Raw genomic sequence first — 26,410 nt, 5'->3', positions numbered from 1 at the left:
ATTATATTGCAATTTCATTGCATTGATCAAGGTTTTTCCGCATTGATTTGATTACTACACACCATAAAAGACTAGAAATAAAATTGAAGTGAATGATGATCTCAAACTGGGATGATATAGGAGCCACCGCCAGGGCGAGGTGAAGCGCGCCTGAGGGCTTTGGATGAGGGAATATCTCGGGTAGGGCCAGACTCCAGTGAACTCACCCACAGCGCTGTGGCCGGGAGAACAGTCTGACGCACATTCACGCCATTGTGTCCGTGGAACCAGCAGATCAATTAGTGCCAATTAAAGAAGAAGTTGCGCTTCGGACGTGCGTTTTTTTTTTTTTTTACTTTGTCCGGGAGCTCATTGCTCGGTGGTGATTTCAAACCAATGCGGGATAGTGATCGGAGTTGACGAGCAGCTCCACTACTGTATCCCCCCCCCCCCCCCCCCCGCACAACCAGGAAATCCACCGCCGAGGTGTGCTCCTTCTTTATCCGGCTTGTAGCTCCCCCTCTACGGGTGTTAGATGTACGTTGACGGGCTTTTGTCGGGTTCTTTACGTTATCCGGTTGCTTCTTAAACCCGGGCTTTTCTGAAGACACCCGGACTGCACCCGAGGAGAGGACCTCCACCCCGGCGGAACAATGAGGTGGGTAAAGCGGGTCGGACCGCCGCTCTCCACGGCTTCATTGTTTGTGCTACACTTTGTGTTCAGCCAGCTCCACAATAGTTCCCCCACGTATTACAGGCTCTTAACTTTTTTTTTCTTTTTTTACGAACAATGCAGCCAACCATATGAACTTAAATGAATCAAAAAAGATTGAATCGCTTGCTTTGAAACATGAGTCAATTTGGGTTTGTGACCATGTTTCACACTGGCTCCACACAGTGAACCAGTCAAGCGTATGGCGATCGGGCTTTGCCACAATAAACCCGCTGAAAACATCTTTATAAACGGGGCTCTTTTATCCAGGCTTTGACGGTCACTAACCGACGTTGTTTGCGTAACAGCGTGTCCCGACACCTGACATGTAAGTGTGTGTATCTCCTCGACCCATGTAAGTGTGTGTATCACCTCCAACCATGTAAGTGTGTGGGTATCTCCTCCAATCATGCCCGGTGTTCCAAGTTCAGACTATGGACCTATTAGGTTCGGACGGATCCAGAACCAATGCTCCTAGGTTAGGTACAGTCTCGATGACCGCATAGTTTCCGTCTCCATGCTCACTTTGATGTTTACACGTGACACATTTCTGCTGCGATCCCCGAGTATCGTTGTGGACCCTATGTGGTGGTGATTGTTTTGTCATTATTATGGTGCATATCAACGGTTGGTAGCCCACCAACCATGGTGGGAAAAGTTTTCTAGAGCCACACAACGAACAACGTGTAGGTCGGCTTCTTTTCCCCACTCTGGATATTGTCAGGGAGGGTCGGACCCGGAACAAAAGTGCTCTATGCAACACCCAAGTCGGCGAATTCCACATCCTGTCACAGCCTGTGCAGGTTACAATTACATGTTTTGAACCACCACTCCTCGATTCATCTTTTTGTGGTCATATTCATTTACTCTTTTCTATCCATGCGCTCCGTATTCAAATTGGGACTCGATAAAGTAGGCCTGCTACTTCACATTCAATTTCCAGTTTCTCTTATACAAGTGACGATGGTTGGTGAGCCACCCGTGTAAGTAGTTCCTTGTCCTAAAGTAATCTTACCACTTTCACCCCCAAAACAATGCCAACGAGACAATGGTTGGTCCAAGGTTTGCATGGTCTATTCACTGTGGCAAAAGCCACTGCAATGTGTTAGGAGGGCTGTTGGCCTATTTATTCAAGCCACTTGGTTTTAACATGGTATGTTCACAGAGTTGGTATGGATAGTAGTTGGTTTAAATCATTTAATCTTCTGAGTTATACTGATTAACATATTCATCTTTATTTAATTCCTTTAGCCAAATCGTTTGACTGGTTCAGACCTTTTTATACAAACAATTACAGAATGGCTTACTGTTGTCGTCAAGTTGGCACAAATCTTCGAGTTGAGAGGGGAGTTGATACCAGGCCATCCCATATAGTGTCTAAATTTAACATTCAACTTAAGTTGATATAAATGCCTCCATGGCATAGGATCTCAACCAGCAACTCTATCCATGCAGTTCATGTTTTACCGGGAGGCCATTTCGGTGACATTGACCTATATACGTTTTATTTTATGTTATGTATTCTCCCCAAGCTTAGCTGCTGCACTGCAGAGCTGACCACCTCTAATATAATTTTGAAATACTTTTGTTGAGGTCAGGGTTGGAGCCCCCCCCCCCAAATCACAATCATCTCTTCTTATTTTCTCATGTTCATTGAAACAGAAGGTATGCTATGTGAGTTAAGGCCTTTTTATTGTCCCACATTCCCGCAACGCAATGACCATGCAGACGCTTCGACGCAGTCGTGAACGTTTATGGTTCTGCGTCGGGTTTCAGTAAACGGACCAATCACAGCCCTTGCTGCTGCGTCGCCTCGATGGAAGGTTACGATTTTTGGGAGGCGCACATCCGGCCCTTGCGGTGGACGCAAGGAGGGTCCGCAAGGACTTAAGGAGTCCGTAACCCCCTTGCGTTGCGTGAACGTTGAACCATAAAGAGCCCTTTACGGTCAGGGAGGTGACTCCTGCCATGACTATGATCAGATTGTCAGCCTTCCTTTACAGTTTTTCTCGATTGTATACCCAAAAAAAATGGAACTATGAACGATATTCTGAAAACTTGAAGCTCATGTATCAACTACAGGACTCCAGACTGCTAAACTCTAAGCACAATTCCACTGTTTTCACCCATATAGAAATTCTAAATCACATTTTTGCAAAACTAAGCACAAATCTCATCATTTAGCACACTTGGTTCACCTGGAAACACTGGCCTTCAAAACACAACAACTAATTACCAATAAGTGTAACTAGGGCTGGGCGATATTGCAAAAAATATTATCACGATTATTTTTTCGATATTAATCACGATATATATATCTATGTATGTATGTATGTATGTATGTATGTATGTGTTTTTGACAGGTGAAAGACATAACATTAGGTGAGGGACAGAACGGACGAGACAAAAACATACAGAAGGTCGTTGCATATTCTTACATAGTTGTTGATAGGCTGCGTGTGTGTGTGTGTGTGTGTGTGTGTGTGTGTGTGTGATATAATTTGATACTGCTGAAGCCTGAAGAAACCAGAGTGTTCATTAGTTAAACCATACACTTGTTTATTATCATGCTTCTTTTTGATTGTTTATCATACGGTACAACTGCCGCAAAAGACGACAGATAGACTGCTGTTTTGGAACAGCCCCCTCGCGCTGCTGCTAACTTGTTGTTGCGCGCATTTTCATACTTTCTGTGTAGTCACTCGGATGGTATTTTTTCAGATGTTGAAATAAATTAGTTGTGTTTCCCAATCGTGCTGGCACCGACCGACGGCATAATTTAAAGACGGTCTTATCCTGTGCTTCATGAGTTTTGAGATAGCCAAACCACTTCCATATAATGGACGTCTTGTAACCTTTTTTATTGACTACTTCACCCTCCGTTGTTCCACTCATTTTTATTCTGTCGCAGAACACTCCTCTCCTCTCGTCTTTCCTTACCGCGGTGCTGGAACATAAGCTCAAACATGCAACAGGAAATGGGCGTGTACTTAGACATTAACCGCAAAACTGCGATCTGACTATTGTGTATTCTGACATATCAGAACTGTTTTTATTTATTAAATTTATTTTTTAAACTTTTTTTTTATATCGAGCATTTATGTCTAATGCTTATCGTCGTAATCGACGTGAGTTTTATCGCGATTAATAATCGTAATCGAGTTATCGCCCAGCCCTAAGTGTAACTCACTTCTCAACCGTTCAAACTCAACTGGCAAAACACTTCAATTTTGTGTCAGAGCATAAAAGAGGCCTCAGTTGAGCTTTGTTGTAGATATGGTCCTCTGGCCTGATCAGGATCGGAGGTGGGGTACAGACTGATTTACATGTAGATCTGTTTCACCTCATTTATATATATTTTTTTGTTGGCCTACGAAGCTTAGTTCAGATGAATTTTTTTTGTATTACAGTAACAAATAAATATTTGCTTCATTACCTTTTTGAACTTGTGCACTGTTTTCATCATTAGATCCCCCGAAAGTCAGTCTAAACATTTTTTTACTGTAGTGTTTTTACAGTAATTATTAGTGCAATTACTGTAATTTGCCAAAATAGGTAAAATTGGTGTATTGTCAAATAGGGCTGGCAGATTAATCGAATTTTGATCGAGATTTCGATTTTAGCGTAAAACAATCACAAAAGTAATATAGAGTTTTTCAACCTTTTTTGTTTAATTGTTTTATTAAATGTTTTATAGAAAGTTCGGAAAAGCTGGATACATATCTGTACATTATTTTCAATTTGAACATGTTCTTTTTGACCATTTGACCTTTCTTTTACGGCGAAATTTCACAGTTCTCAGTTATGTGTTTTTGGGAGAGACAGGCTGAATAAATGCATCATGTTTTCAAACTCAAAAATAATTGTTTGAATAATTGTGATTTCAATATTGACCAAAACAATTGTGATTATGATTTTTTTCCATAATCGAGCAGACCTATTGTCAGAACAATGTTGCAGTATCAACTATAGGTGTACAATATAACTCTGGGAAGCTTGGATTGTGAGTTTAGCCCATTAGAGCTCATTGGATAGACAAATATGCATTGTATCCTGTTCTGAAACAATTGTGTCAATGCAATATTTATGATATAGTCACAGTATTGTATTACAATATGGCAAGAGTCTTTATAATACAAATACCACCTAATTGCAACTTTAAAAAAGAAAGCTATTTTTAAACAATTTTATACATTGGAATATGCAACATGGCCTCATGAAGCCAAAACGTATGTAAATAGTATTTTGTTGGAAGTATTTTGAATTGATCACATCAGTGTTTAATTGCTGCTCTCTTAGAGATATTAATTTGATAGCTGTGTTTACTGTTTGTCGGAAAAAAAATTTTTGAGAAGAATTTGTTGAGTTTTGACAAAATGAATAACTCTTCTCAAGTTTGTGTTGAGTTTTGAGAAATTGAGCTTTAGTTTCAGAAAACGTGTTTAAACGATTGAGAAAAACTCTCTGTTAAAGGGCATTAAAGTTGGGGCTCTGGAACCCAAACACTAGGGCAGCAACTAAAGATGATCAGTCCATCAACCAAATGTTGTTTTAATTTATTAATCATTTAGTCTGACATTTTATAAATGATAGCAAATGCATCACAAGTTATCAGTCCAGAGTGATGTCTTAAATGTGCTTGCTTTATTTGACCGGGGGCAAAGAAACCAACTCTTCCCTTATTTTATAACCGTCCATGAAGCAAATATTTGAATTGAACTGCAACATGAAGGAGACAATGTTGTTATTTTTAGTTTATCAATTGTATTCGACGCATTGGTTGTTTGACTAATCATTGAGGCCAGACATACATACTAACAGGCAGGTAACATCTTCTATCGCACAAGTTAACCCTGCTTACTGACGCTGAGATCTCCTAAGTTCTCTGCAGGGTTAGGGTTAGGGAGATGCAGATAGGGGAAAGGGCTTTACTCTTTACTATTGATCCACCGTAAAAGCAAGAGCAATTCACCCGGTTCTGGTCTCCTTTGTTTGTCTCCATTCCCACTATCGTGTAGGAATGTGTCCCACCCTCTCACGTCCACCTTTGCATCCATCTCTGCTTTTTGTCCACACAGGCCGCAATTAGAAGTGTGTGTGTGTGTGTGTGTGTGTGTGTGTAAACATACAAGTAGTCGGCCATCACATGGTTTGAGGCAGTCGATTTCTATGTGGGAATTCAATTCTATATTAAGAAGTTTCATTTGATGCTCCATTTTTTTTTTTTTTTTTGGTATATTTTGTTTTCAAAGGGACTCTAAATAAACAGGAAGAAGATTTGCCTGAACGGCAGCAATATTACGCATGGGTTTGTGTAGGAAAAGGTTAAAACAATGTCTGTCTGTGTAGTGCAGGCAGTGCACTAGTTAAATGTATTTGCCTTGATTTGCCACAACACCTAATCATGTCTAGTGCCCCCACCCCTCGCTCCGTAACAATTCACCCCCTTTGGTCCTCCCACCTCACACACATAATAAACAGGCCATTATGGCCACCGGCCCCCTGGATTAGGCGCTTTGCTACAGGAGTCGCTCAATGCACAAAACCTTCCATTGTCTCCTTGAGGACAAATCAAGTTTCCTCAGTGGTAGCTATTGTGTCTATAGGCTCTTATGTTCTCTCTCGCCGTCTCCTTGAGATTATTTTGGCCCTCTTCTCCTCTCAACATAACCTTTACCATGACCGGCGTGTTGTTGATAGCCTGAAACACCATAATCTCCTTAACTAGCCGTTTCACAAGCTTAACCTTTTTTTTTGGGGGGGGGGGGGGGGGGGGGTTCTGAATGTTGCAGATAGAGGACTGGATGGTTAACGGGAAGTGTAACAGGGCTTTGGTTGGACTCCCTGTGGCAATTTTATAATGTTCTATTATCCTGAGTGCTTTATAGAAATCAATGACAACATACAACACTGACATCATCACTGATAAAGTCTTTAGAGAAAATGCCTGGATCAACATATCCATCAATTTACAAAGTGGACTGCTGCTATAGCTGTAATCTCTATATGCTTTAATGTTGTTGTTTTTTGCATTTCATTTTTTGATAACTCCGTGTGTGGTAAGTGTTGGGTGATGGGATTCTGGGTGTTCTGTCTGGGAGGAGTAGAATAATGGTTGCCAGAGGAGATGCTAAGATGCTTTCATGGGGTAATATATGTTCAGCATTGGCCACTGCTAATGGCCAGAGATGCACATAAGACTGCAGTGGAGTTCCCCTCTATAATGGAGCATAATGGATGCCTCTTTGTGTATGACTGGTTCCAGAATGTCAGCCATCTTAAACCACTCTATCTCTCATGTTTCCTGACCTTGGCTCTACCCACATAGTCAGCAACGATGATGGGGGGGGGGGTTAAAAGTTCTGGTGGTGGAGAAAAAGGGGTTATGTCTGACAAAATTAAGTATTGGATGTTCCTGTATTTCTTACATCGCACAGGGTTTTTGATCTGGAAGTGACTCCGCAGGGGGGACAAAAGAGCAGAAATTAGCTTTTCAGCTGTGGCATGTTTGGTTATGTCAAAACTATTTCCTGCATGGCAGACATTATTATGCCATAGCGTTGTTAGCCCCTTGTTTTTCACACTTGGAAATTTGTCCCCACTCTGTTTTGACTGTTGTGGGTTAACTCTACATTTGAATAGGGTTCACTGGACCGACTGAGAGTGTCAAGAATGGAGAATGATCCGTTTTCTTTTGTTACATGTGCCTCTCATGTCTTCACTACACTCATGAAGTGTTGCTCTGTTATGGATGAGCAAGCTCTACAGAGCAGGTCTACGCCGCATACCATTTCCAGAGTCTCTCTGCGTCCGGACAGAGATTTCTCCTCTCAAGAGTCGTCCTCTTCCAAGGCCCGAGACAGGGAGGATGTGCTCCAACCTGTAAAAGGAATTGAACTCGGCAAGGAGGAGAAAGGTGATTTGGCGGATTCCAAATAAGGGCATGAAGTGTGGCAGCCTCTCTCTCCCTCCCCTTTCACCAACCCCTCACTCCCGCCTTTACGACTTAAGACGCAGGAAGCATTCTGCTGCGCGCTTCCTTAAAGTGGTCCAGCACAATCCAGAAGGAGCTCTCCCTCGCTCTGCAACACGGCCCATTCAACGTGGAGGAGGATGTGCTACAAGTGATGTCAGGGGATCCAAGCGAGTAATGAGTCAGTGCCCAAAGAATGTGTAGAGGGTGGGGGCAGGGATCTGGAGAGAAGGTTTTGAGCTGTCAACTCTGCCTTAATGAAAAGTATGGCCAGAATTGAGAGAGCTCAAACCATCTTTTATTTTTCTCTCTGTGTCTTAATTGTGATGGAGAGCATTGTGAAAGAGAGCTGAGGGATGGCCAAGATGCCTAGCATACCTCTCTGTATGGCTGCTTTGAGGAGGCACAAGGCATTAGCCCGCAGCATGTGGGTGCTTGGCTGCATTTGTGTGACTGTGTGTTTGTTCAAGTTAGACTTAATGAGTCCATGGAGAACTTGCTCAGCTTCTTTATTTGCTTTATATATGAATCCTAATTAATGGTGAGTAGCCCAGCTCCGTTACATACAGAAAACAGTTGGATGCTTTTCTCCAGGTTATGCGGCCCATTTTTGACCAACCAAGTTTGGCTCACGTTAAACGGTTGGGTTTTCCTGACCACGTGTTACTTTTCGGGGCTCCCATACAAGGACAGTCTTGACTTGAACCTGAACCTGAATCATGTCTTGTTTTTCCATCAAATAGCTTGACACGGCTGTGACTACAATGCAGCTATGTTGACCGAGAGTCAACACATCGTATTTCCAAGTAACCAATTAGAACCAATTAAAATCCCAGGTATAGGTGCCCCATTGTCAGGTATTACAAGTAGATACGGATGGAGATATAAAACATGAAATGGCATGCCTGTGTCGTGTAGGCCAAGGCTCCACATAACTGAAAGCTGTGGTCAGGGCTTGGTCCTAGGGGCGGGAGGTCCACATTGTTCTCCCTGAGGTCTGGGCTGACATTAGTGGTCTACTGTATGCTAGTCTACAACCTGAGGTCAAACCCTTGGCCACCAACTGTGACCCTGTATTGTATTTATTGGGTTGAACGCACACACAATGTTCAAGATTTTTCTCTAAATAGTGTTGTAGGCCAGTTATATAATCTACATAGTTCTATATAACAGTCCGGCACAGGAACCAACTGGCAAAAGATTCGCTCTTAGGTGAGATAATATTATTGTTGTTTTTGGTTCAGCATAATTTTGAGAGTCAAGTTTGTCTGGCCTCATGAGACCTCATGAAATCCACATTTGTGTTTTGCAATGAAAATCAGTCTAGCCTTGTCTGGGCAGCAATTGATTTCCAAATATGGACATGGCCTAACATTGTTCAAAACTAAAAAACATTGTTCAAATAGCCAATCAGAATGATCGTCCTCTCTTTGCCGTTGCCGAACCCAGTTGGAAGTAAAGCAAAAACATGTTGTTATCTGAAAGAACAAACGCCAAATGCCACCCCTATGCGGTCTTAGCATTGAAATGACTTTCAACGGCATCAAGGCCAGCCCAATCAGTCAGAAGAAACGGAATGTGAACTGGGAGGTCGTGAAGGTCTCAGCAGGACGGTCGCAGACTCCTTTTCAAAGACAGAAGGTCAAGGATCACACACAGGGCAACAGGGAAGGATTGCACCATGGGATGATGTATTCACATTCACCAGAGTACTGTACTTCCAATGTGTTTTTCATGCTTTCGTCTAGACACTTAAGTTCCGCACATGTACTGCTGAGTACTTTACTGTGCTTGTGATGTTGCAGTGTATTGAGGGAAGACATGTTACTCTTCCATGGAAAAAAAACATGCTTGTTTTGCTTGAAGGTCTTGAACATTCCCTAGATGGAAATCGCATTGGTGTACAGAGTAATGAAGGAATCAGGAACATCTCAATTTGAACTTTCTCATGTGCTTGGCCATGGCTTCCATATTGAAACTCAACAGTAGCAAAGTGTCACTTTCCTTTCCGAGTTGTTCATGCGTTGGTGTGGGGTCACGCGAGGCCAGTTGACTCCGGCCCGCCAATGGTGTACAAGTTGAACCCTTGTGGATGCCTTGTTTGGGCCAGTTCAGCATGTTCTGTCTCCTTACATGCTGAAGATGCAACCATATGATCGGGTGTTGGGTGCACCCCTACCCCCTCGCCACGGCCACATCTAGAAGCAACATGTCCCTCTCTCACTTGTCCTGCAGTTGCTGCGGGTGCGCTCGTGGCATGGGATGATCAACCTGCGTCCTCTGGTTTCTCTCGCCTCAACGTCGCCTATTAACGGCAAATCAAAAACCCCACCGCAAAGTAGGGGAAGGTTGCCTGAACAGGAATGGGAATCTCCTGGTGGAGGGTGAGGGGGAATGGTATCTCTTATCAGTTCAGCATATCTAGAAGGAGGCTGATCCCTGCTCGAGGATGCCTCCGATCTACATTTGAAGAACTATAGTAACTTGGCGCATGACGTGTTTGACCAAAACTGAATCTTTAGGTCACATTCCTTGTGCAAATGAATATTTGCTTCAGTGTATTAACATTTGTGCACCATATGGAATGCAAATAGTACTATTTTTATCAGGCCCTGAAAGGGGAAGGATTTCTGCTGGACTAGTCACAAAGAAGGCGGTGTTAAAAGTTTGTTTTTATAGTCCCCTCCTGCCTATACCCCCACCCAAACAGCCCCTTGAGTGTTAATTGGACATTTCAGCAATAGGCCAACAAGATATTCTGTTAATGCGCTATTATTGTTATTATTAGATGTTTAGCATCTACTTTTGGTTTTTGTTCTGTCTGTTTTATAATGGTGTCTTGTAAGCCCTTGTGGGCTGGGCATGCTAATGCATGACACAATAATAATAAAAAAAAAATCATTGAAATACAAATTCATTAGAAGGCCTCCTGAGGTTTGCAAGGAAACCAAATGGTGACCCCTTTTCCGCCAACACATTATTCCTATCTCGTCTTTGTCTTACTGAGTCATCCATGACTAAGTCTCATGGATAAACTGCTGCAGTGAATAATGTTGTTCTGTATTTAGAAGGGCTGACTACGTTGTTAGTCTTTCATAGTCTAGCCAGTAGCACTTCTGTACCAAAGGGGACTCACTCTAACGCTTTTTCTGGCCATAAGCCTGTTAGTCAACTAACTGCACAATCATTATTTTTTGAAGGGACAAAGGTGTTCCTTAAGTTGAGTCATCAGAGTTAAAGTAAGTTCTATGTCAGTTTGAGATTTCGAGACAGAAAAAGGCTTTTGAAGTGTTGTTTTGAGTCCTGGAATTGAACAGTAAGTAGTGGCGTAGGAGGAATGTGGAGGCTCTTGCAGTGTTTTAGGTTGCTCACTCCCTCACACAGCCCAGTGGGCCCTCTCTGCTCTCTCTTAGGTGGCTCACTCCCTCACACAGCCAAGTGGACTATCTCTGCTTAAGCCCTAGGAGCCTGTGATGTTCCTCATTAATTCCCCCCAGGAGGATTCTTATTAAAGGAATGCTTGGTTGATGGGCACGGTGGCTGCACGTACACCTCACTGCTATATTCATTCTATGCAGGATACACACATAACCTTCTCTACTCAATTGTGATGTGTTGAATGAATACCGTGTCTCTCTTATGTCTCACTTGAAGGTTTGTCCACGGTCGTTCCATCTATGTTTTGTAGGGGAATGGGTGATGGCTAGGGGGTTTGAAGGAAAGGTTGGCATCCTTGAGATGCCTAACCCCAACCGTTTCCTTGTATCTGGAATCAAAAGTTCTTCAAGATTAAAGCTGCTACAAAATAAACCAAATATTAGTTATACAATATGCAAATCATCCCTTTGGGACCTGACCGGCGTGCGCCAGGGCAAGCCCTGGTGTGTCAGCCAGGAATGCCCACAGTGTTTGGTTTCTGAGGCACTGGCCCTGGTGAGGAAGACACAACAGTAGCAAAACAGTGCAGGGGGTAGGGCCAGGTGGACAAAGGAGGAGGAGAAGGAGAACATGAGGGATGGAACGCAAAGAGGAGGGGAGAAAAAGAGGGCCACCGGGCCTGACTGTTCTTGTCAGCGTATTATGGGAAATCTCTAAAAGCAAAGCCTTATACAGACATTTCACAGTGAGCCTGTGGCCCAGCTGCACACTGCAGTTTCCTGTTAACCCTTCCCCAACCAAGAAATTGTGGCACGATCAGAATCCCATTCAGGCTCAAATATGAGAAGGTTAAGATACACAAGTGACACAAGTGTTTTTTCTTTCTGTGTGTTGCAGCTGTGTATTTCCTGTCTGCAAGCATTGATTTTCTGAAGCCTCTGTCACTTTCTACGGTTATGATTACAACACCACGCCATTGTGACAACTTCCTACCAGGGCTGTGAAATTAATCTAATTCTGATCGTTATTCAGATTTTTTTTGGTCAAACAATCTCCAAATTAATATAACTTAGTTGAAACGTTTTCTTTTTTTTAAACTCAAAAATAATAATAATAATCGTGATTTCAATATTGACCAAAATAATCGTGATTATGATTTCTTTCTTAATCAAGCAGCTCTACTTCCCACATCCAGTTGTCATGTTGCCTGTTGCGATGATTCCTGCCGCTTGTTTAGGAAGGAAATGTACATCTTATACTTGGATCTCTATCGAATTCCTTAAGGTACAAAATCCCTGAGTGTGGGGGCCAGTGACCTATATGTGCTCGCCCATTAAAAACCCTCTTAAGTCAACTAGTCGCTTAGTTAGCCTGGCACAACAAGCCACCACAGCGTGCGCCTTAGCCTAGCGGACAGTATCAGTCTGTAGCCGCGAGCAGGGCCAGGAATAGCATGTTAACGACCACAGCTTGTGGCAGTCTGTTGCAGTGCTAATACTCTGCCCTCTTTCCCCTCCCCCCCTTACCATAGCTCAGACAGTTTGCTCAACATTTGGTAGGCATCATGTGTTGGCATTCGGCAGGTTGCGAGAGTGGTGGCGGGTGCGCAGTTTCTTTCCGTCTCGGTGTCTCCAGTCCTTCCATAATTCAAGCCCTCTTGCTGGAGACAAGGACTCTCCAGTGAGGGGGGGCTCCCCGGACCAGCTTCCCCTCTCATTAAAAATGCAGCCATTTTCCCAGACACTCTCTCCGTCCCCTCAGACTTCCCATAACACCCCACCCCCTCCGAGCCAACAGCACGCTCAGTGCAGGTATTGGTACCTGTTCACCAACCTGACTATGTGCTCTTGGTGTTCGCATAAACACACAACATGCGTCTATTGATTTAATGTAGTTTGCTTTTTACAATGCCATGAAATGACATCTAACAATTAATCGTAGTGGGGTACCTTTTTTAATGAGAGAATTTAGAAAAAAATAAGTATAATCTTTTGCCCGTGTTCTGTCCTGTTCCATAACCTCTGTGTGAGGGAGAGATAAGGATGTAAAACTGAGAAATGTATGTCATGGTTAAGGCAACGGCATCCTTCATTAGATGGTAGGAAGGGGGTTGTGGCTTTGCCGCTGTGTCACAGGAAGTAACAGATTGTGTCACAGGCAGGACAGATGGATGTGTGTTTGTGTGCGTGTGTGTGGCGGGTTATGGATTAGGTTGAGTGTAGTGGAAAGAGCACAGCCTGAGTGAAAGAGATGTAACTGAATGGCATGGGGACATTTGGACTCTTTCTCATGCACTTTCTTTTCTTTCACTTTCTCTATTTTCTAAGTCCAACCTTTGGCTACAAATTAACATCCTCATCTTTCGTCTGTGTGTTTTTCTTCATTCAGCTCTCTTTAAGGTTAATGTCTGGGTTGGTGTGTGTGTGTGTGTGTGTGTGTGTGTGAGAGACTTGGCACACTAGTACCGCATGACTGCCAATGGCTCTGAGGGTTGTGACCAGCCAGGGCTATCCCAGGCTAGCTTTAGGTCGCTGTTCCACATTCACTACAGCAGCTACAGTAGACCTGCAGCAGGGAGTTGTGACTTAATGACTCCAACAGGAGTTGCGTCTGTTTGCAAGTAAAGGTTAGGCCAACTCGGGCCTGTCTGTGTCTAAAGACAGGAAGAGTGTGAGAAGCATGCTGTCCTTCTTGGCCATCGTTTGTTATAGTGATTGAAGTCTCTTGCTCAAATTAATCATTTCCTTTTTCTTTACATTTCTTTTTTCAAACACCATTATCTCCTTCCTCTGATTTAGATTTTGTAAATCCACTATTTCTCCATTTCCTTTATGGTCAATCATATTCGAATTACAGATTCCTCTTTCATGTGTTTATTTTTTTTTGTTCCTAATTTTTCTTTTTCATAAACCCACCATTGCTTAATGCATCACTTTGTTATTTTTGTCCTCACGCCGTGGAATCACAGGGCCTCGATTTGTAAATGGATACTTTATATGTACTGTTGCGTGATGGATAGAAAGCATCGATAGAATCTATAGATAATGCATGGATCTTGCATTTTATAAATGTTTAACAGCATCAGTCTTTGTCACCGTGTCCATTTCCCTCTGAAACAAAAAAGGGAATACCATCGCTATAACTATCAAAGGCAAGCATTCAAACCGCTATCTGCTGTACGCTGTGCTGATCGTTTCCCTTTGTCCGTTTACTGATGTGTTACTCTCTGCAGACTACAAACAAGTTCTACCAAAGCTTTGGGATTGTTTGACTGCTATTTGACCTAGATATGGCGCTCAGCTGTGCGTATTAGCATGCCCAGGCCCATTCAGAGGCAGTGTATTGTGACAGCGTGTTGGGTCCCACCAGATGAGGCCAGGCCTGTCTGGAAACACTGGCTCCAATCTCCCACCATAGCTTGTTTACACAAGTCAATGGAGAATGTAGCCTAGCTTAGATTCTGTAGCGACCGCTCAGCTTTAGGTCCCTCTTATTACTTTTATAGGAATACAATTTAAGTCCATTTTAAATAAACGAGTATGACTGTGAAATAAATATATATGCCTGTGAAATAAATCCTGAATTAAATATATACTATAGTGAGTCATCCATGTATATATATCACTATAGTTCAATAAATAAAATAAATATTTTATTTATATTGTTTAATTCATAATTCCACATTAATTTCCATCTGTTATATCCGAATAAGTGGGGCGTGGTCATCTCAGATCAAAGCTACAGCACCAGAACAGCACTGACCACTTGATAAGGCTCATAGTAGGTTGTTGTAATGCTCCTGGCCTCACTGCCCATGGGACAAACCCCGCCAAATATAAGCTTCTCTGATTGTCGTGTGGTGTTGCGGGGCTCAAGACATGAGTTTTTGCCGACCCTCGTCGAGTCGGAAGGGCAAAGATGTTTTTGAAATCACTTGATATCGGGCCAGCCTCACAAAGTGTGTGATTGCGTAGAGTGGACCATCAGAAGGAACGGTCTTCATGTGTGTAGAACGTGCACCTCGCATGTTCCCAATCGCCTAGTGTGGACCACCGGCAGGCCCGGTTGTGTAGTGTGTACTGCTGAAGTTTGCCCCGACTTTAAAAGTTGCTTAGTCGACAGGAGCCATCCTCCATTACACAAGGAGAAGAAGAGTGCATGACTGCTCTGCTACTCATCTATTCATGAGTGGTACAGTTAGGTCTATCTATGAGAAGAACACCTCATGTAGCCTTCCTTCCATCTGCTAGAAATGTTGCAGCTTCGTGTATATTCAGGGCTAATGTATATTCAGGGATTCATCTCATTTGTGTATAATAGATGGAAAAAGAAAGAGCTGGGCTAATAAATGTGGCATTATGAAATAAAAGTCCCCTGAAATAAGTAAACATGGCATTATGAGAACTGTAAGGAACTGATAAAATATTAATAAATTAATTTATTAATATATTTATCTATTTGTTTATTAAATATTGACTTGACTTGTATTCCCTACTTCCCCTCCTGCTCCCCCTCTTTTCACTCCAACTGAGTACTAACGTTCTCCTCATACCTTTCTGTTAATTATCAAGTGTTAGTTATCACTTGTTTGCATAAGTTATTTATTTTTTACCTTTTGGGCCACCACCCTTGTATTCTTTGTCCCTTATCTCACCATGTGTCACTATAGCAACCAGTACACCGGTAAAGTGGCTAGATTTGACTTTGCCGTCTTACCTACACTTTAATATAAGTAGAGTGTGCTTAGAGTGTAAGTTTTGACTGTTTGTAATGGTAAGTCTATTTATGTTATGCACAGAGAAGGATTTAAAACGTATAGTATGCTATTGAATTCAAGAAATGATTCATTTTTTTCCACCAAATACATTTTGTATGGTTGATCACATTTCCTAAATGTTCAAGAAATAAACTTTCGGGCCATTTTATCCAACACCAACACTAACACTATTATTTCTGTATAAAATGGGAATCGAGGTATACCGGAATTGGAAGTGGTTGAGTTGCTGTGGTTCGGAAAACAATTACTCATCAACGTAGACAAACGCGTAAGCAATGAAACGTGCAAACAATGAATACTGATTAAACAAAGAACCACACGTACCATAAAGCAAAGTTGGCTGGAATAGAAACCCACATTTTGTCAAGAAAGCAGTGCTGCACCATGAATCATCTTCTCCCACCAGGGCAGATTTTTAGAGTCGCCGCAATGCTCTGTTGTTTAAGTGCACACACAATCTCCCCCCCGACACACAAACACACACACACACAGTCGTCGCCCCCCCCCCCCCCCCCCCATAAACACACACAGTTCCCGCACACACACACAGTCACAGCACGCACACACAGTCCCCACACACACAGTCCGTACACAAGGACAGCCAACACACAGATTTGGTGTTGATAGTCGATAGCGTCACATCTTCAGAGGTGCACAAGCCGCGTCAAATCGGTGTATGAACCCTGGGAATGTCCGAGACAACTTTACATTTTTTTGTCAGCTCCTGGCGGCGAAGATAAATTAGGTTTAACACTCTGTTTTTTCTCCCCCGGGACGCCGCAGTGAGTCGAGTATCTGCCAGGCTCGGGCCACGGTGATGATCTACGACGATGGCAACAAGAAGTGGCTGCCGGCGGGCACCGGGCCACAGGCCTTCAGCAGGGTGCAGATCTACCACAACCCCACCAACAATGCCTTCAGGGTGGTGGGGCGCAAGATGCAGACGGACCAACAGGTAGACGCACTCAAACTCACTGAGCGTTTAATTACGGGGGGGGGGATGTGAGGGAAGGGTCGGCTAACTGTCTGAGGAGCCGCTGGTAAAGGAACTGTAATCTGTGATTTCACAGTTGCGAGTTTGACGGCTCCTTGTCCGTCCCGAGGTGCATACCCATGCGGTTTCCTGTCGGGTACCAAAACATGTGAAGAAGTGAGGCCGTTGCTCACTTCCTCATACGGTGTAGGTGGATGCGTTGGTTGCAATTTCGTGTGCAACAGATTTAGGTTTTAGATCTGCAATGATGCACAGCTATGAGCACATACACCTACTGTTGGATCATTAAAAACTGCATATTTTAACGTAAGCGGTTGCAACATGGACATTCTTTTGTCGCATCACTCAGGACAAACCCCAGTTGTAAAACAGGAAGGAGGGACGTGGTACGTACGGTCATTAAACCTCAGGCTACTTCCTCAATTCAGCCAGCACTCTATTGGGACCAGCGACTCTGTGATGCTGTCTTGGTGCACAGGTTGAGATGTGGGGCGTGGTCTGGGCAGGGCTGCTAATCGCTGACCGTTGTGCATCTTCTCACATTTATCAATGGAGCACAGATAGCGTCGCCCACATTATATTGTCCTGGTTTTCTGGGATAACAGTAATCAAACACATGGACTGGACTGTGCCCCCCTCCTTATCGTGACACCGTCTCCAGTGATGGCAGTATCCTGGATAGTGGTTAGTTTCTGTTGCCCAGTGCTCTTATAATCCATGCTGTTTGTGGCTGAGAACTCAGTCTGGTGGTGGCGCTGTGGGATCTCTCTCTTGAAGCAGCCGCCTCCTCCTTAAACATGCAGACCTCCCAAGTGTTCCCCAGAGACGGACCCTAAAGTGGGCCGTATTTCCTGAGAGATAGCTGGCCAACCCAACCATTTCCTGTGACACTTCAGGGCCATGGATCCCAGCACCAGCACCCATCTGTCTTACTCTTTGTCTGTCTGTCTGTGTCAGTCTAATATTGAGATAAATCAAGATTCCCCGTCTGTCTTCACCATGTGTACATGTCTAAGTAGGGTGTCCCATTCATTCATTGGTTATCTGTCTGAAAGTTTATTATTCAGGCATGGGCCCTGGTAAAAAGGCCTCATTGGCAGCCGGAAGAGATTTTACTGGAGGGATTACTTATGATCTCTTGTGTGTGTGTATATATGCAACTCGGGATTCCCAGGGAAATGTGTATCGTTCCAAGTTGGACATCGTTTATAGGATTGGCAAACTGCCAAAATTTGTTTTAAATACAGGCTATGTTGATGAGGTATATTTCTGAGCATGTGGCAAATGGACATTTTGCGTTGGTTTAGTGGACCTCTACCAATCGGTTCTCTCACCTGTTGCCTGACCTTAGCGTACGTGTGTGTGTGTGTGCGCGTGTGTCCCTGTCTGTGTGTGTTTGTTTGGATATTCACCCTAACAAGCTCCCCACTCACGTCTCCGCTGCTGTTTTCTGCGCTCCTCTGTTCTGTGGAATTCAGTGGCTGTTAAACAAACACAGAAGTGGCGTGTCAGCACATTCAGGTCTAGCCTCCCTCCCCGCTCCCTCCTGTCTCACAGGGTGCATGCCCCCTGCTGGGCGCACCGTAAACCTAATCACCGAGGCGTTCTTTGCTCCTTACCTATTTTTTGGTTATACCCTTCTCTCTCTTTTTTGTTGTTGTTGCGCGTGTGTTGCTGTATATTGTGAACTAATCGTTTCAATAGCATGTAGAAAAACACCAATTGTATATGAACTGGTTGTTTCTAGAAGCTTCTCTCCTGGAGCCCCGGCCGCTAAGCGTGTCCCGCCATTGTTCTCTCCCGTCCCGTCAGGTGGTCATCAACTGTCCAATCGTGAAGGGTCTGAAGTACAACCAGGCCACGCCCAACTTCCACCAGTGGCGTGACGCGCGGCAGGTCTGGGGTCTGAACTTTGGCAGCAAGGAGGACGCCACGCTGTTCGCCAGCGGCATGAGTCACGCGCTGGAGGTGCTCGGCTCCATGGCAGACGCAGGTAGCCAATCAGAGAAGCTGTGTCTTCCCTTCAGCCATTGGGGCTGGTGTCACACGGACCCATATGGTCGGACCCGTGCCTGGCACCTCCTGTGGAGTGTCTTTAAACGCATGTATTTGAATTTGCTTGATGCCATTTGTGTACCAAAAGGTCTATTTGTATTATATACAATACGCTTATGGTGGTGTAATCTGTGTACTGGGCCAGTTCACAGATTACACCACCATAAACGTATTGTAAATCTGTGTTCTGGCGGAGGACACAGATTCAACTACAATTAAAATCCTTCCATGAAAATGTTTGTTGTTGCCGTGGAGTTCCGCCCATAGGCTAAATCACAATACTACTAGCGATGCCTGAACTACGATATTTTTACACACAACTATGTGTTCATGCTCATGATGGGGCCATTTCCTGCGGGGATTGCACTGTAAGCCATGTTATCATCCTTCTGAAGATGTAAATAAAAAAGGGTTTTTCATTGTTCCTCTTCCCAAGGTTACGCAACCCTCCCCCGCCCAGTGTCCAACGGCCCGTCCCCAGAAGAGCTGGAGCAGCAGCGGAGGTACCAGGAGTGGGCCGGGGCACCTAGTGATTACTGCTGGGCTAATTGAATTTTTTCAGACTGACCACTGTGTGTGCGCAGATCAGATCAGTCACTTGATACCGACATTAGCCAACCGGAAACGCTGGTTCACTTGAGAATGTCCCTGTGGTTCAGTATTTGGTTACTCTCTAATCTCCAGAATTCTATAATATCCGTAACATTTATTAGCTCTAAGTCAATGATAAACTCGGGCTCAAGATGTCCAACATTCACAGTGGGTCTCTATCAACTGGCCACATGGGGCTTTCATTACTATGCAGCCTAGCCTAGCGGCGTGCTATATTGCTCAGCATAACCGGTGGCAAATGCAGTGCAGCTATATGTGTGGTCAGCGGTTGCTCACGGATTGAGACATCAGAACTAGCGAAGTCTCTGTTGACTTGCCTAACGAGCAAGACGCAGTAAGGCGTCTTTCTGTTGGCACCGTTTCACTAATAGCTCACACGCACAGACGGGCGGATTGGAGCGCATTAGCCTCACACTGCTTAACCCGAAGTCCTGCTCTTCAAGTCAAAGGTTCCAGAGAGCCAAGTGAACATCTCTCCTGTCTGAACCCCCCCTGGTTCTGCCATTATCACCCGTCATATTCCCATGTTTCAGCACATTTACTTTCATTTAGTCTTTCATCAGTCGGGCTGGGTCTTTCCATCCCACGTCAAGGCTGAGGGATTGACCTTTTTAATCCCATTTAAGTGGGAATGTATATGGTAACCTGCCCGGTGAAAGAGGCCTCGTAATATGCTGAAAGTGGCAACTGTTGGATTAACAGCTGCCCCAAACGGTGAAGGCGTTGGGCGACCTAGCGGAGTTCAACTCTCCCAGGACTATGAGGCTGTAGCAGTGTGTGAATGGCACGTGCGCTTGCTTTATTTTTGCACTGAGGTGTATTCTGCGCATGAACACCAAAACTGCAATGAAACCAAACCGTTCCAGTTCTGGAACTCGCTTGAGTCTGTTTAATGAGGAACCTTCCATCCATTTCCCACATTCTCCTACTAAGCCCCGTGTGGCCCTGTTTAGAAAAATGTTATGAAACTACTGCCGTCTGCTCTAGTGTAGTCGTCTACCAGGGGGTTACAAATACATTTAGGGTAGGCTTTAAAAGGATATTGCTCTTACCTGGCCTTCACCTTTTAATTTTCTCATCCCAAGTGGGAAGCCACAGGTTTTTGTATTACCCATACATTCTCACATCCTTATTAGTTATGTTTTGACACTCATTCTCCATTACCGTGGGTCTGTGTGTGTCACTAATGACTTATCATCTGTCTGTTATGTTCCGTAGTCAGTGTCTTATTTTGGCCTAGCTTTGCAATGTCAAAATAAAGTGCCTGTGTCTGAGCGGGGTTCGTATCTCCTGCCCTGTGCAGAGCGGAGCAGCAGAGGCTGGAACAGCTGGAGAGGGAGCGCCAGGAGAAGGAGAGGAATGAGAGAGAGAGGCTGGAGAGGATGGAGAGAGAGAGACAAGAGCGGGAGAGACAAGCTGCTGCAGGTCAGTCAAAGTCTGGTCCGCCTGGCTCCATCAGAATCGCTCGATACCTTCTTCCCTTGTCCATGCCTTGCCACCGAGGATATCAACGTCCAATCGTTCAATTTATTCATCTTTAAATGAAACTGCCTGATTTTAAATTCTCAACAAAAGTCCATGAACCTCTTTAAAATGCATGTCGTGATTTACGGCGCTCTCTTCTTACCTGTGATGTAATTATTAACAACCCATAGCGGTGGTCGCGTGGCTTTTTTTATTGATATCCAAAGCATCTAACTTAGGCTAGATGATGTAAACTATGCAAAACCGTTTACAACAGGACCGTTTAGGTCCTGTTGTAAACGGTTTTGCATAGTTTACATCATCTAACTCAGGCTAGATGATGTAAACTATGCAAAACCGGTTACAACGGGACCGTTTAGGTCCTGTTGTAAACCGGTCAGTAACCGGTTAACGGTTATCCATGGACACGTCCTTACGTTTCTCATTGTGTCTCATGCTTTAGTTCCCACCCCCCCGGCTCCCCCTATGGGCTCGGGGGCTCCTCCCCCGCCTCCACCCCCGCCACCCCCGCCCCCCGGCCCGCCTCCTCCCCCCTCTGGGGGCGGTGGCCCTCCCCCCTCTGGGGGCGGGATCCCTCCCCCTCCTGGACCACCTCCACAACTCGGGGCAGGTGCCCCGCCCCCGCCGCCGTTGCCCTCCAGTGGGACGGGAGGGGATGGCGGAGGAGGAGGAGGAGCAGGAGGAGGGTTAGGAGGCCTGGCAGCGGCCCTGGCGGCGGCTAAACTCCGGAAAGCATCCAAGGTGAGTACACAAGGGGCGTGCTCCGATGGACAATGGAATGATACCTATTGGATATAGGACCATCTGTCTCTTATGCCACACATATGCATTTGAACACACACGGAACATTGCACACTCATGTTGTATGATCACACAATGCCCTGTGTGTCTTCAAACAGGACACGTGTCCTGTGCCATCTCCCTCTCCCTCTCTCTCTCTCTCTCTGCCTCTCTCTCTCTCTCGCCCCCCCCCCTGCTTCTCCTCCTTCCTGATGTGTTGTTGTGTGCTGCCCTCAGCAGGAGGATGCGGGGGCTGCTCTGGGGAGGACCGACTCCAGCCGCAGCTCTAACTCTTCCAGTGGAGGAGGAGGGGGAGGTGGTGGAGGAGGCGGAGGTCTGATGGGGGAGATGAGTGCCATACTGGCACGGAGGTGAGTGGGGTCACTATTCGAAGACACGCAAAACAGAAACCTGTATTCAGTTTTTATTTAATGTTTATTTTGGTGAGGCTTCGACCCATTGGGATGTGTCTCATAATGAGTACAGGTTGTTGTGTTCACTACATTACATGGTCTACAAATTGATGGTCATTGCCGATGGATTGTTATTGGATATTTCTTTCCAGGAGAAAAGCTGCAGACACTGGAGAGAAGGTGCCTGCGAAGACACAGGATAATGTAAGCATATTGTTTGGGTTTTCATTTAAAAAAGCGGAAATTGCTTTGTATGTGAGATGTCCTGGTGCTGCAACATGACAGTGATCCCGGAATAGGAGATTTATAAAAATATACCAAACCTGGTTCATTGTTGAAAGGGCATTTTCTGGTTTTCTTTCCCACCTCTAGGATGATTCTGAGTCTGCCAGCCAGAACGGTAAGGCCCATCCACCTGTTTCCGTACAATAGAAAAAAGTTGTGTAGCATCATATCCTAGCTATCTTTGTTATATACGGGGAATGGATTGACTTAGCGATTGTTAGTGCTTCGCACTTGGATCTATGAACATCCTTACTGTACCGACAACGATATATTGTATATTGTTTCTCCTTCTTCTGACAAATGTACTTGTTGTAAGTCGCTTTGGATAAAAGGGTCTGCTAAATGACATAAATGTAAATGTAAAATAAGCTCATCCCATCTATCATCGTTCCGTCACATTATTCAACACTCATGTTCTTGTGCACTGTACTCCACAGACACTCGTAAACCGTGGGAGAAGTCGTCGATGAGCAGGTAATTCAAGAGGAGTGTGTTTTCCTGTACCCATGCTCCATTAACCCGCCTTCCTGCCCTTTTTTGGCCACCTCTGTGTTCTTCGTCCAAGATAGAGGGGTCCCCTTTATGTTTGTAGTACACGTGTGTCTGTGTTTGCAAGTGGTCATTGTGTGACATTGTGTGATCCGTTCACACGAGCACATTGCGTGGCTCACGTGCGCTCGGCGTTTCCATTCTAAGTGGAGAGTGTGTGTGTGTGTGTGTGTGTGTGTGTGTGTGTGCTTGCGCGTCTGTCTCACTAACAGGATAAACTCAGTCTCCAAGAACATGGACTCCACTTCCTCATTGCCCCAGGGTTCCAGGTATAAATGCTGTCCCATTCTCCGGCGTTCTCAGTCAACAGCTCCCCCCCCCGCCCCTCTCTCTACCCGCCCCTCCCTCCCATCTCATTCAGGTTATCACAGCTTCTCTTCTGAACAGTGTCTGGGTTTGTGTGTTGAAGCAGGTTTTAATCGAAAATGTTCATGGCATAGAACAGCTACCTAGGAGGGTGTACTACAGTTGACAAAAGCTAAAATATTATAGGTATCGATTGAATTCAACTTAAATCTGTTACTGGGGATACATGGACAATGGCTTGCATACTTGGTACCTCTGAGCACTAGCATGTGTAGTCTTGGGCTTTGGGTTTTATTTTCCTCAAAGGAACTTTTGGTTGGTCTGATTTCTCCACATTTATGTATACGTTTATACATCCAGGCAAGGGGGTGAGTAGCAAATGCACTTCTGTCCTCCCAAGGAAGAGCATGCATTAAGTTTTCAATTGAAATATTATTGACTTTATTAAGAGCTATACACTGCTTGATACGTATCAATGACAAGCAATGTAGGGCTTTGAAATGCCCCACAGAGAAGATCTGTATTGATTATTGTCTTAAAGCGCATCCATACTATACACAAATGGAGGAGGATGGTCAACCATTGTTGGGTCTGCATTTTTCTCCTATGTTCCCTGGAACCTCTGATTCCGGTTCCTGTTTCTTCACTCTGGTGGCGCCATAGCAACGGATGGCGGGGGATTTCATCGTGGCTGGCCTTGCTCGTCGCTTTCCATGCTTTAGTTTGCGTGTGTGTATATATTTGTATTAAGTACACATTTGTCTTGCAGGGTGAAGACTGGGGGCAGTGCTGGTAATGGTAATGATGCCGGAGGAGGTGATGACACAGATCTTGAGAAAATGAAACAGGTACATTATTGATCGCTGACGAGCGACTGAACATCTAGAGCAACACCTCATCTAGAGCTACAGCTTCTACTGTGCACCGAGGAAAACCCCACTATTTCCAAATGTTCTTCCCTCTCCAGGAAATCCTAGAGGAGGTGAGGAAGGAGCTACAAAAAGTCAAGGAGGAGATCATTGGAGGTGACTTACTTTACAGATATTAACATGAGGAACATTGTTGGGTAATATTAATGATTGATTATGAGTGTTTTTTCTTTTTTTTTCATTTCATATTCCGCAGCCTTTGTTCAGGAGCTTCAGAAGAGAAGCACATGAGGATCAGAGGATTGAGTTTGGATACGGACCTGCATGGGTTCTCCCTCACTGCCCCCTCCTGTTCAGCCCAGGGATTTATTGTCCTCTCTATCTCTAGCCTCTCAATTTAATCTATCTCTCCCTCTATCACACACACACACACACACACACACACACACACACACACACACACACACACACACACACACACACACACACACACACACACACACACACACACACACACACACAGAAGGCAATGCCTACTGTCTCTTACACATGCACATGTAAGCACGCTTGCTTAATATGTCCCACCGTACATATTCACTTTATCAAAAGAAAAAAATATAAAAAGAAAAATAAACAGACCCCAGGGAATCCTATTCACATCCTATGCCATCAGGGACTTTGATGATCTTAAACCATTGCTGTTGTAGCCATGACCCCAACTTTCATCAACTCATTGCATGCGCTCATGTCCATGTCCCTCCTGATCATTCCTTCCATTAAGACCACTTCTGAGCACAGTATGTCTTCCCCGTCCCCTCTGTGTGGTCCATCAAACATGTCCCCCCCCCCCCCTCCCCCGACCGATCACTTTGTCCCGCCTCGACCTCGAAACACGGCAGTTATAAACACACAAGGTGATTTTCAGTATCACGCTATCTTCAGGCCACGCCAGTTATCCACAGGATGATCTACAGTATTCGGGGACATCATCATCACCGTCATTCACTTTGGTTACTGTCCTGTATCGTGAGATATTGGCATGCAGGGATTTGTAAGCAATCAACTTTTTTTCTCTTCAAATCGTTTTTTTTTTTTCCTATTCACTCTCTGGTGACACACTTTTCTTAATCCTCAAGACACTGCCTATACAGAGAGCTTGGTCCCCCCCCCCCCCCCAATATCACACAACAACCAAACAAAACGAGTTTTGCCTTGATGGCAGAGTGAAAAAGGAAGGACATGGCGTTGGAGAACCAGGAATTCAGAGAACCTTTACAATGATCACTCTGGGCTGCCACGATGCATGCGGGTCTAAAGGCACATCAACAAGTGCTCGGTTCCAGCCCCCACGTCCGATGGATTTTAAAGCTCCCAAAACACTGGCCATTGGCATTTAAACACAGCTCCAGCCTACCGCACCACAAGACAGAGGAATCACATGGCGGAGAGGAGAAGCAAAGGGAATGGGATTATTACAAACATGACACCCAGAGTGCTGTGGAAGAGGGTCGCGTGTTGTAGTTTGTGACAGAACAGTGGGTATTGTAAGTTGGATATGGTTTGGAAAGTCGGTTTTCTTTGCGTTGCACTTGTTTCAGAGAAAGTGTGTGTCAGCGTGCTATACTGATTTGACACATGAGCTTTGCCCTCCCACTCAGAGAATCGGTTGGCCAGTGCAGTTCCCCTAAACTGTGCTTCTTGAACAATGATTTTTTTTCTTTTTTTTGAATTCTGGGTATGTTTTCTAACTTTAAAACATGAAATGAAATTGGCCATGACAAGGTCAATTAATTTGGCCAAGACCAACTGCCTTGAGAATAAATATATAAATATATATATAAGGAAAATATATATTTGTTTTGAGGGAAATTGTTATCAAAAAATTAAATGCTGTTTCTATTTTAATTGATGACTGGTGAATGGGTTTTTTGATGATTGTTTTCTTAAGAAATGTTTTGGGTTTACTATTGTTTCTTTTTTTCTATAGAGTATAGACTTTTTACACTTGAAATATAAAGACAACAGCTTAGAGACACTGGATTAGAAATGCCTTTATAGTCAAATACAGCTGCTTCTTGAAATGCATTATTGTTGAGTCTTTCTTTCAATTTGAAAAATGTATTTCTAATCGAATAGACAAAATGATCATCAGGAACTGCATGGGATCCTGACAGGACTTCTGCACCTCAACAGGCCAATGGAGTTGATTTTTCTCCAGTCGATGGTATGGAAGACCTGTGACC

At 44.4% G+C, this 26,410-nt stretch overlaps 1 protein-coding gene across 3 annotated transcripts; it reads left to right on the top strand.

Moving 5' to 3' along the window:
* Positions 1 to 209: 209 nt before the first annotated feature.
* vaspb (vasodilator stimulated phosphoprotein b) lies at positions 210 to 26,252 on the top strand. Of its 3 annotated transcripts, none has more exons than XM_079733150.1 (14): positions 210 to 637; positions 16,603 to 16,774; positions 18,626 to 18,806; positions 19,305 to 19,371; positions 20,784 to 20,905; positions 21,408 to 21,706; positions 21,986 to 22,116; positions 22,311 to 22,362; positions 22,531 to 22,558; positions 22,881 to 22,917; positions 23,205 to 23,261; positions 24,068 to 24,146; positions 24,266 to 24,323; positions 24,424 to 26,252. In XM_079733150.1, the coding sequence occupies exons 1-14, from the start codon at positions 633 to 635 to the stop codon at positions 24,456 to 24,458; spliced, it is 1,323 nt and encodes a 440-aa protein (XP_079589276.1). In that variant the 5' UTR covers positions 210 to 632; the 3' UTR covers positions 24,459 to 26,252. The 3 variants fall into 3 exon arrangements, with proteins under 3 accessions (XP_079589276.1, XP_079589275.1, XP_079589277.1); XM_079733149.1 differs by having other exon boundaries at positions 21,983 to 22,116; XM_079733151.1 differs by lacking the exon at positions 23,205 to 23,261 and having other exon boundaries at positions 21,983 to 22,116.
* Positions 26,253 to 26,410: the final 158 nt, after the last annotated feature.

This window comes from Pollachius pollachius (assembly GCF_949987615.1).
Source record: "Pollachius pollachius genome assembly, chromosome: 3".
In the NCBI taxonomy this organism is placed as follows: Eukaryota; Metazoa; Chordata; class Actinopteri; order Gadiformes; family Gadidae; genus Pollachius; species Pollachius pollachius.
This window is presented reverse-complemented; position numbering and strand designations above follow the sequence as displayed.